Source organism: Carlito syrichta, unplaced genomic scaffold, assembly GCF_000164805.1.
Source record: "Carlito syrichta isolate Samal-C Ts95f unplaced genomic scaffold, Tarsius_syrichta-2.0.1 Scaffold312225, whole genome shotgun sequence".
NCBI lineage: Eukaryota > Metazoa > Chordata > Mammalia > Primates > Tarsiidae > Carlito > Carlito syrichta.
Genome location: NW_007256321.1, coordinates 582,248 through 593,918, shown reverse-complemented (window position 1 = coordinate 593,918; position 11,671 = coordinate 582,248). Strand labels below are relative to the sequence as shown.

The window sequence follows — 11,671 nt, the reverse complement described above, 5'->3', positions numbered from 1 at the left end:
AAGATATTTGGCTGTGAATACAGGATAGGTGGTAGCTGAGATGAGGGTGGACACTTTTTGGCTTTGTTTTGTGTTTTAAGATGCCTGTAGTTTGAGCTTAAGCGTCTAAGTTGAGCGTTCCCAGCTCAGAAAGAAGTTGAATATCTCAGGCCTGCAACGTCATGGTGAGCTCATGGCACTATGTTTTGGGGTGGAGAGGTGACAGGGGAGAGGGGATGCTGGACCTGGGGGCAAGACTATGAATGGAATCTTTTGCCAACACAGGTTTTTTTTGTGAGTAGGAGTCTCATTCTATCACCCAGGCTGGAGTGCAGTGGCACGCTCACGGCTACTGCATCCTTGACCTGCTGGGCTCAGGCGATCCTTCTGCCTCAGTCTTTCAAGTAGCTGGAACCATCGGTGTGTGCCGCCACCTCACCTAAACTTTTTTTGTAGAGATGAGGTCTCGCCAAGTTGCCAGGTTGGTCACGAACCCTGGGCTCAGGCAGTCCTCTCACCTCAGCCTCCCAAAGTGCTGGGATTATAGGCGTGAGACACTATGCCCAGCCAACTTTAATAATATCACCACCAGGATTTTAATAACTTTGTCAGGCAGTGGGTTAGGTGTTGGACATAATTCTTTCATAACAATGAAGCAAGGCAGGTACTATCTCAATTTTACTGGTAAGAACTTCAGTTGAGAAAAATAATTTGCCAACAGCCAATTTTTAGTGGGTAGGCTTAAAATGCCTGAGATATGAACAATTTTGTGAATGTCTGTGTGTAAGGGCAAACACGTTTTGTCCTTTAAACTGTGATGGGGGTGTTACTTGGTTTCACTTGGTGGCTCTGGGCAGCTGTAAAGATGCCGATGGGTAAGGTGGGAGAGTCTGGTGAAGTTAGGTATAGAAAGAATGGAAGGCGAACAAAGCCAGTCAGCCTACTTTGACTAAGAAATAAAATTTGGCCATGCCTTTGGCAAACCAGGGGAAAAGCCTTCCAAGGACTTCAGGAGCCATGGGACCAGGCCCAGGATTGGCTATGCAAAGCAAACAGCAGGCATATAGCTATGCTTAAGAGTACAGAGAAGACAAGCAGTAAGTGACCACAAACCTGGTGACTGGAGTCCAGCACCCACTGTAACAAATGGGGACACCCTTAGGAGAATTGTCAATGCTCCTGGAAGACAGGAGGGCTAGTTACAGGGAACTTAATGAGTAGAAAAAATATTCTGGGTTAAGTCAGAATATCTTGAACTAGATTAGTTCAGTAATGATTAGTTGACATTCTTAGGTTAAAAGACTTTTTGTTTTTGAGTCAGAGTCCTGCTCTGTGCCACTTCAGGCTGGAGTGAAGTGGCACGATCACAACTCACTGCAGCCTCCAACTTCTGACCTTCAGGGATACTCCTGCATCCGTCTCTCAAGCAAATGGGGCTATAGCTATGCTCCACCACACATGGTTCATTATTAAAATTTTTTTGTAGAGACGGGGTCTTGTTATGTTGCCCAGGCTGATCTTGAACTCCTGGGGGCTCAAGCAATCCTCCTGCCTCAGCCTCTCAAAGTGTTGGGATTACAGGTATGAGCCACCATGTCCGGCCAAAAAGCTATTTTCATTCCTCAGTTACAGTCAGAATATTTACAGAAATATTTATTTTAAAAGTAGCATTTTGCCAGGTGTGGTGGCTCACACCTGTAATCCCAGCACTGAGGGATACAGAGGCAAGAAGATTGCCTGAGTTCAGGGATCTGAGACCAGTCTGAATAACAAGGCGAGATCTCATCTCTACAATAAATCAAAAAAGGTTGGATATAGTGGTATGTGCCTGAGGTTTCAGCTACTTGGAAGGCTGAGCTGGAAGAATCACCTGAGCTCAGCAGGTTGAGGCTGCGGTGGCTGTGAGTGTGCCACTGCATTCTAGCCTGGGTGACAAGAGTGATACTCTGACTCAAAAAAAAAGGAAAAAGTAGCATTAAAAAAAAGAAAGTGACTTAGATTGTTATTACTATCTATGCCATCACTCTATTAAGCCAAACACACTTTAGGCAACTTCAAGTTCAAAAATTATTAATGAGGTACAGAAGTCCAACCAGTATGGGGTAGATGTGTTCCAAGTTAGAGTGGACAGCATGGCTCCTCAGTCTCCCACAGAGCACCTGTGTTCCCTTGTAATCAAAGTTTTCTTCCCATGAATCTGAATGTGACCTTTTAGATCCTTGGGATATTGGCTGGTTTAGTCTCCTGACTCTCATGGTGTGCTAGATAGGATAAGGTGGTTGCCTAGGAGGTCAATCCAAGCTACCAGGTCCCCCCCATCGTAGGCCACAATTATTCACACATAAGGGTCAAGAGGGCTGACCAATCAGGAGGCTGGGAAAGCTTGTTCAAAGGAGGAACCGTCATTCTAGTGTAAACTGTCCTTAATCCTACTGCAGAAACTGTTTTCGTTCTGGGGTTGGAGAGTCCCAGATGTCCTAAGTGGCTTCCTCTGAGAGTTGATATCCAAGAGAGAACTATCTGGCCACTTGCTTTTTACTACATTTCTAATAGTTGCTCCATTTCTTCAAGAGCTGTTGTGAAATCATTTACTTGACTGCTACATGAAGTTTGTTGTTCTAAGAATCGGACCCTTTCTTCTTCTTTCATCTTCAACTTTACCTTTAAGGCCTGCATGGGAAGACATTCCAAGAGGAAAAAACAAAAACATAAAACTCTTGATTCACAAGGAAGACAACACCCACACCAGAACATTATGCTTCCATTCCACTGAGGAAGAATACTGGAATACCAACAGATATTGTATTTTCTTCTCTTTTCTTTTTTGAGTAGGAGTCTTAACTCTGTCGCCCAGGCTGGAGTGCAGTGGCATGCTCACAGTCACCACAGCCTTGACCTGCTGGACTCAGGTGATCTTTCTGCCTCAGTCTCCCAAGTAGCTGGAATTACAGGCACGCACCACCACATCCAGCTCATTTTTTTTTTTGAGTTGGAGTCTCACTCTGTTGCCCAGACTGGAGTGCAGTGGCCGCTCCCAGCCACCGCAGCCTCAACCTGCTGGGCTCCGGCGATTCTTCCGCCTCAGCCTTCCAAGTAGCTGGAACTACAGGCACGCACCACCACACCCGGCTAATTTTTTTGATTTATTGTAGAGATGAGGTCTCGCCAAGTTGCCCAAGCGGGTCTCGAACCCACGGGCTCAGGCAATCCACTCACCTCAGCCTCCCAAAGGCGCGGGATTATAGGCTGAGCCACCGAGCCCGGCTCAATTTTTTGATTTATCATAGAGACGAGGTCTTACCAAGTTACCCAGGCTGGTTTTGAACCCCTGAGATCAGGCAATTCTCTTGCCTCAGCCTCCCAAATTGCTGGGATTATAGGTGTGAGCCACCACACCTGGCAGATATTGTATTTTCTATCTTAGGTTTAACTCTGCTAGTTTTAGAAAACATCTCTCTACACTATAGACTCTTGTATCTAAACTGAAGCAATGAAATCCTCTAGGTTCAGTGCAATATCCCATGATTCATACAAGCAGTCTGAAGCAGCCTAGACCCGAGAATTTGTGTTTCTCACTACAGGTCTCCTACTTGAGATACCAAGTTTCCACAACATAATAAGTCTCAAGTCCCAACTTTGAGCAACCTATTATGTAGTAGATTGCCTCATGCCCTGGAGATGTGAACATTTCCAAGAGTCTTCAGAAGCAAAAAAGAAAATTAGTGAAAAAAACTGGTAAAATACAAATGAAGTCTTGGAATTTAGTTAACAGTAAAGTATTAATATTGGTTTCTTTAGTTTTGACAGTGGACCAGGATAATATATTATTAGAGAATTAAATTTTCTGCATTATCTTTGCAACTTTTTAGAAAAAAATCTAAAATTATTTTGAAATAGAGGTTCGGCAAGGTGACTCACACCTGTAATCCTAGCACTTTGGGAGGCTGAGGTGGGAGGATTGCTTGAGTTTAGGAATTCCAAACCAGCCTGGACAAAACATCTCTAGAAAACATAATTAGCTGGGCATGGTGGCACATGCCTGTAGTCCAACCTACTCTGAGGGGCCAAGGCAAAGGATCACCTGAGCCCAGGAGGTTGAGGTTACAGTGAGCCATGATCGTGCCTTTGCTCTCCTGCCTGGGCAACAACAAAAATAAAAACAGGAGAGAAAGACTTCTCCATAAATCTACCAATTGTAGTTAGAAATGATAATCCTGCTTCAGGGTAATATCTGCCTCTCACCTGTAACTCTTCCATCTGCTTTTTGGCTGTTTCGTTAAAAAGCTTCAGCTCATCTTGCAAAGTTTCTAACAGCAACTAAAAGGAAAGTACAATGTAGTAAACACATCTTCATATAAAAGGAGAGTTAGGTGATGGGTAACATCCCTTCCATTCACTCAGGCACTTATTGAGCAGTCACTGCACGTATAAGGCTCTCTAGTGGGTCCCTTTGAAGAACTTAGTCCACAGAACAGCCAGATATCCCACTGATGATGTGTTCTGTGTACAGACTATCTGAACGAACTGTGGTAGCCAAAGAAGTTTCCACATCTACTATTCTGATTCCAAGATGACAACATATCTTGGGTAAGAGATCACAAAATTTGAGTGACTCTAAGCCCAATTACTTTCCTTCTTCAGGGAAGAAACCAAAAAGCAGCTGAGAATTCAAATGCCACAGGTTGGACCTTTGCATCATGCGGTTCTCAGCAAAGGAGTAAGGGGAAAAACTTGGTAAAGTGTTGAAAGAGCCAAGCACAGTGTCTCATGTCTGTACTCGGCAGAGGCGAGAGAATTGTCTGAGCCCAGGGGTTTGAGACCAGCCTGAACAACTTGGTGAGAACTTGTCTCCACAATAAGTCAAAAAAATTAGCTGGGCATGGTGGCATACGCCTGTGGTTCCAGCTACTTGGAAGCTGAGGTGGAAGGATCGCCTGAGCCCAGAAGGTTGAGGCTGCGAGCAAGCCACTATACTCCAGCCTGGGAGACAGAGTGAGACTCCAACTCAAAAAAACAAAACAAACAAAAAAAAAGGTGTAGAAAGAAGAATCCTAAAAGCCCTCTATATGGGTTGAACCTATTATGTGATTTAAATCTTCCACTCAGACTCACACTTGCAGGCTTAGGCTATTTAGAATACTCATCCCATTTCTCTCTTCTACCATCAAGGATGCTTCTTGGGGTTTGCAGAGCACACAGCAGAAATCTTATAATAAATCTACAGCCCCATGGTCAACCGGCCCTTGCCTTGTCATGCCCACATCCTCACCATAGAGTCCATGTGATCCATGGTGGATTCCTGCCGTGATGCCAAGGTCTCACTGCCTAAAACAGATGGATACAACAAAGTTGGACTCACTTAGGGAACTACACCTTAAACAAAAGCCCCTCTGTAGACAAGCACAGGAATATTCATGAGGGAAATGTCTCTGAGTGTCTGGCTGTGGACTTTCCCCCTGAGTTTTACCTTTGCAGGGTTACCCACACCTGCTCTCCAGAGCTGTATCTTACCTCTTTTTTCTCTAGGTTTGGATATGGCCGAAAATTCTTTATACTTTCTCCTTAGCACAGTGGAAAATTTGTCCAAAGGAAATGTATAGGTTGGATTTTTTTGATTTTGTTTACAATACACAAAACTATTTTAAAAAACCTTTCAGGCCCTACAAAGTGATTATGGCTCACTGCAGCCTTGACTCCTGGGCTCAGGCAATCCTTTCCACCTCAGCCTCTTGAGTAGCTGGGACTACACAGGTGTACACTACCATGCCTGGCTAATGTTTTGATTTTTTATGTTGCTATATTGCCTAGGCTGGAAAAAATGATTACTTTTGGTATTAGTGTATGCACATAGTAAATTAAAATTATTCAAATTATCTATGGTGCCAGGTGAGGTAGTACATTGCAGTCCCAGCTACTTGGGAGGATGGCTTGATCCCAGGAGTTTGAGGCCAGCCCAGCCTGGGTAACACAGTGAGACTCTGTCTCAAAAAAATAATAACTAATAAATATATATATATATATTTATGGTGACTGTAAAGAATATCCTATTAGCTGGGTGCAGTGGTATGTATCTGTAGTCCCAGCTACTTGGAAGGCTGAGGTGAGAGGATCACTTGAGCCCAGGAGGTTGAGGCTGCACTGAGGTAGGATGGCTTGCACCACTATACTCCAGTCTGGGTTAATAGAGTGAGAACTTATCTCTAAAAAAAAAAGAATATCCTAAACCGTAACCCATAGATTAATCAGCACCATTCAAAGTCAGCAATCCTAATTCAAAAAGGCCTGGGCAGCTCTCCTGGACATTCTCTGGCTCTTCAACTCGGTCTGAGGACTTCTTATCCACAGTCTTGAACAATCCTTCTGCTTTTTTTTTTCGCTACAGATTCTGCTCTCAAGGGACAGGGTCAGAATAGCAGTTATACTTTAGTCATGAGATTTTGCTGATTAACCAGGTTTAGCAATGCTTAAAACAGTATTTTTTCTCTTTTCCCATGTGGAAAAGTTACCAGCATGCTATCCTCTTTCTTGAAACAAAATATTTTTGGTCTATTTGCAAGATTATATCTGCTGGCACCAAATGAATGGTACAAGGTATTCAGATACGAGATAGGCCTCTATCTACAATCATTTGAAATTCTGTTGGCTAGGTAAAAAGTCAACATCACATGAGAACAAAGAGAAGCTCCCAGAAATCTTTTTTTTTTTTTTTTTTTGAGTTGGAATCTCACTCTGTTGCCCAGGCTGGAGGGCAGTGGCGCACTCAAGGGCACCCCAGCATTGACCTACTAGGCTCTGGAGATCCCTCCGCTTCAGCCTTTCAAGTGGCCAGAACTACAGGTGCGCGCTACCACACCCTGCTAATTTTTTACTTATTGTAGATACGAGGTCTTGCCAAGTTGCCCAGGCTGGTCTCAAGCCTGCGGGCTCAGGCAATCCACTCGCCTCGGCCTCCCAAAGTGCTGGGATTACTGGTTGAGCCACTGAGCCCAGCCCCAGAAAACTTTAGGACTTTATTAAGCAGCGTTACACTAACTGGGCCAGTCAATGCCATGCTGCCAAGGTCAACCGAGGAATGGGCATCTGTGTGCTGTCTCTTACCTGGGTTGAGGCCCTTGCTCTCCAAAATCGCCAAACAGTTGTCCTGAAACTTCTCCAGCAGCTCTACCTTCTGGGTCAGCTCCTTTAGCTCTCCCTGTTGAAGAGCCACACAGACAGATCAGGAACTGTCCCACTCCCCAGGAGTGGCTTCTTCTCTTTCTGCCCTAGGGCAGCTGGGCATTACAAGCTTGCTCACCCAAGGAGCCATCCATTAGGATTCCACATGCATTGCCCAGGGGTCTGGTGGGTCTCTTACCTGAGTTTCCGTCAACTTCTGGTACAACTGCTTGTTGACAGCCTCCAAGAGCTGGTTCTTATCCCTGAGCTCCTCTTCTGATTTTTGCTTACTCAATGGCTTGTAGCTGCAGTAACAGTTGTACTTATATGAGGAGGTGAGGGGATTAGGGGTATGGGCTATTGGCTGGTTGTGGTGGCTCATGCCTGTAATCCCAGCACTTTGAGAGGCAGAGGCAAGAGGATTGCCTGAGCTCAAGGATTTGAGACCAGCCTGGACAACTTGGCAAGACCTCATCTCTACAATAAATCAAAAATTAGCAGGGCATGGTGGCATGTGCCTGTAGTTCCAGCTACTTGAAAGGCTGAGGCGGAAGAATTGCCTGAGCCCAGCAGGTTGAGGCTGTGGTGGTCATGAGCGTGCCACTGCACTCCAGCCTGGGCAACAGAGTGAGACTCTGACTCAAAAAGACAAAAAAAGAAGAGTATAGGCTTTGGCATTACACAACAGGTTCAAATCCCAGCTTCGTTACATAGTGGTACATGGCCTGAAGTGAGTTGCATAACCTCCCTGAGGCTCTGTTCCCTCATTTCCAGAATTAGGACAATACCCATATCTAATAATGTTATTTTTATGAAGAATAAAATGCCGGGCATGGTGGCTCATGCCTATAATTCTAGCACTTTTGGAGGCTAAGGCAAGAGGATTTGCTTGAGTCCAGGAGTTAGAGACCTGCCTGAGTAACATAGCAAGAACCTGTCTCTATTTATAGTTTAAAAACAAGGGATAGAGAGAAAGTACATGTATAATTCTCAGCCCAGCTACTGACACACAGCAAACAGTTAATAAATAGCTGACATCATTATTAATATTAAACAATCTTTTTGAAATTCTCAGTCTTTCTTGTATTTTATCTTAAAAAATTTTAAGATATGCCCATATAATAGATCTGGAGCTAGAAACTATTTTTACAGACTTTTTAGCTTAGTATTTGTCTTTAAGACTGTAAAACTGGCTGGGCCGGGTGGCTCATGCCTGTAATCCCAGCACTTTGGGAGACCAAGAGGGGAAGATTACTCGAGCCTAGGAGTTTAAGAGCAGCCTAGGCAACATAGCAAGACCTCATTATCAATATTAAACAATCTCTACAAAAAAAATTTAAAAATTGCCAGGCATGATGGTACACACCTGTAGTCCCAGCTACTCAGGAAGCTGAGGCGTGAGGATGGTTTGAGTCCAGAAGTTCAAGGCTGCAGTGAGCCATGATTGTGCCACTGCACTCCAGCTTTGAGACTCCCACTCAAAAAAAAAAAAAAAAAAGACTGTAAAACTTCCAAGCTGGCTTCAGAGATGGATCTTTCTCCAGAATTTTACCACCACTCCCACACCACCTGAATATTCCTCTCAAGATTACTAACCACATGCAGCCCCCCTTATCCTGAAGTCTTCACACGCCTATTGATGGGCCATGGCTGAGTTTGATTTCCAATCAGCAGTAGTCCTGGAGTGGAGCCCAAAAGCTCTTGTCTCACACCTAACTATGGCTTGCCCCTGAAAATTCCACTCAGGTTTCTGTGGTGGTACCCAGACCATAATACATTAAACAAGTTCCACAAGTGGTTCTGATGTACAGCCAGGACTAAGACCCACTACCCTAAAACAGCAGCTAAGTCTAGTTACCCTGAAGCTTACCCTTTTCTGATGTTCCTCCTGGTGGCAGTGTCTGCAGCTTTCATCTGCCTATAAAAGCAAAAACAAAGAAATTAATCAGAGACTCATGGCCCTGTTGTTATTTGCTGTGAATAGGCAGGACAAAGAGCTTGAGTTTCTGAGGAAAGAACCAGAGATTGCATACAAGGCTAAGAGCACAGGCCTGCAAGCTCTGAGGACTGATGCATTTTTATTTCACCACAGACTATTAAAAAAAGGCTTATTAATAGAGAAGGGGCATTCCTCCTGACCACTCCAACAACCTGACAGAGCTGCTCCTTCTCAAGATAGTATGGCTATCTCATATCAACATTACTCACCTGGGAACTGAATGGGGTAGGGAGACAAAGGATACTAGGGCTGAACTGTATGCTCAGACCAGCAGCCTAAGCTAACAACTCATCCCCAATCCCCATGACTACCACTTAGGGCCGGTGTTTGACTACAGTACTGTCATTTGTATGCTCAGAGCAAATGGTGAAAGAGAAAAGAACAACTCCTATCAAAACCCCTGCTGTGTCTTTTCAGAAAAGGAGTTCAGTGATGCTGTATTATTCTGGGCCAGTGACCACAGGTTAGTTGTTCAGAAGCCTTGTGTTCCCCAAAACCCATTTTATTTTTCTTTTTTTTAAATTTTAGAATCGCGGGGTACATGTGAGGCTTTGTTATGTAGGTATATTGTGTAAGGGTGAGGTTTTTGGGTTTCTGACAAGCCCTACTCCCCCACCCTCAGTGGTGCCATGGTACCAAACGGGTGCTTTTGTATCCCTCATCCTCCCTCCCTTCCTCCTGTAGTAGTACCCAGTGTCTGTTATTGCTGTCCTCGTACACACATGTGCCCAGTCAAAACTCTGTTTTCTTCATTTTTTTTGAGTTAGAATCTCACTCCGTCACCCAGGTTGGAGTGCAGTGGCATGCTCACAGCTCACAGTAGCCTGGACCTCCTGGGCTCAGGCAATCCTTCTACCTCCGCCTCCTGAGTAGCTGGGACTCCAGGCGTGTGCCACCATGCCTGGCTGAGTTTTTTGTAGAGATGAAGTCTTACTATGCTGCCCAGGCTGGTCTGAAGCTCCTGGTCTCAAGTGCTCCTTCCACCTCAGCCTCCCAATGTTCTGGGATTACAGGTGTAAGCCACTGTACTTGGCCAAAAATCCTATTTTCTAATTCTTGGTACCAAGCAATTCCTAGGGAGATGTTCTAACAGGATACTCATGATTTGTTCTCACCCATCCTCTCGTCTTGGTTTGGTGACTTTCATAATATCATTCTCTGACCCTCCTGAATGAAGATGTTTGGGAGCATCAACTTCTTTGGACCTAACAGGTAACAGACTCTTAGAAGTGGCTCGAGTTTGTGTGTCTGCAAAGAAAAACAAGAGGGTAAAACAGATGCAACCCTGTAACAGATAGAACTCCATTCTAAGTTGTCACGAACTCCATTCTAAGTTGTTTTCATTCTGGCCAATCTCAACTTGTGAAGATTAATTCAAAAAAACAAAACTTGTAACTAATTGGCAGTAAAAACCAAAATTCTTTAAATGTGACAGTATAGCATATTTGAGGGGAGCCAAAATTTCATCAAAGACAGAGCTGTGTGAAGAGACTTGGCTCCAGTTCCTCCAGCCACCCCTAGTTCTTGCTGGTTCAGAGGCACTACAAGACAAAGAGAACAACTCTAACAACTGGAGGCTATAAATACGAGCATGGAGGTTGACATCAGCAAAGAGCTCATGAAAGGCAGGGTGAAAGTTAGCAGCAAAACACAGCCAAATCCTGTACCTTCTTGGTATGCTCCCCAAGCACTCTGTTCACTCCTCAAGCATCTGTGGAGCAGCTCTGAGGTTTTGGGTTTTATTTTAAACTGTTACTTAGTTGTTTTTACCAGAATGTCTTCCTAAGCACTCTAAGACATCTTTGTGACCACAGCACCTAGCAGAGTATCTGGCATTTGAACAAAGGCTCAATAATAGCTTGCTGAATAAATGAAACACTCCTCAGTTTCAAGGGTTTCACGGACCACCCTAACTATCGCCTCTGGTCTTCCTTCCCTCTTCCATGCTAAGTGCTTCTACCACCAGCACTTTACATGTGTTTACCCTTCCTTAAGTTTAGAGGCTTCCCATCTACCATTCTATTCTGATCTTCTTGCTAGGTCACTGTTAGATAACCAGAGAAATGGCCTTGCCACAATACTCTTCTTCCCCAAAGGGGAACATTTCCCCCAGCCTTATGTCAGCCGCCTATCACACACTGTCTGCCATTTCCATTCCACAGCAAACTCAAGTAGCTTATTTATTCTGGAGCTAAGCACCACTCTCCTCACCCACAGGCTTTTCTAGACTATATTAATTCTCCCTTTTTTCACTGTAACATGGCCCCTTAAAGCCTGACCTAAGGCCAGGCTCGGTGGCTCAGCCTGTAATCCCAGCACTTTGGAAGGCTTAAGTGAGTGGATTGCCTGAGCCCACGGGTTCGAGACCCACCTGGGCAACTTAGCAAGATCTTGTCTCTACAATAAAACAAAAATTAAGCTGGGCTTGGTGGCTCAGCCTGTAATCCCAGCGCTTTGGGAGACTGAGGTGAGTGGATTGCCTGAGCCCGCGGGTTTGAGACCTGCCTGGGCAACTTGGCGAGACCTCATCTCTACTGC

At 44.6% G+C, this 11,671-nt stretch overlaps 1 protein-coding gene across 3 annotated transcripts in view; it reads right to left on the bottom strand.

Annotated features, from left to right (window-relative positions):
- Positions 1–2,517: 2,517 nt before the first annotated feature.
- The window catches only part of KNSTRN (kinetochore localized astrin/SPAG5 binding protein), a 12,762-nt gene continuing 3,608 nt past the window's right edge, over positions 2,518–11,671 (bottom strand). Inside the window, exons 3-9 of one of the 3 annotated variants that reach the window (XM_008069846.1) lie at positions 10,249–10,381; positions 9,005–9,052; positions 7,334–7,439; positions 7,078–7,171; positions 5,249–5,304; positions 4,222–4,296; positions 2,518–2,649 (exon numbers count right to left, since the gene is read on the bottom strand). In XM_008069846.1, coding sequence (XP_008068037.1) covers positions 2,518–2,649; positions 4,222–4,296; positions 5,249–5,304; positions 7,078–7,171; positions 7,334–7,439; positions 9,005–9,052; positions 10,249–10,381 — 644 coding nt within the window. Of the gene's footprint in view, positions 2,650–3,485; positions 3,519–4,221; positions 4,297–5,248; positions 5,305–7,077; positions 7,172–7,333; positions 7,440–9,004; positions 9,053–10,248; positions 10,382–11,671 lie in introns of those variants that run through there. The other 2 variants (XM_008069847.1, XM_008069848.1) reach the window with 2 other exon arrangements.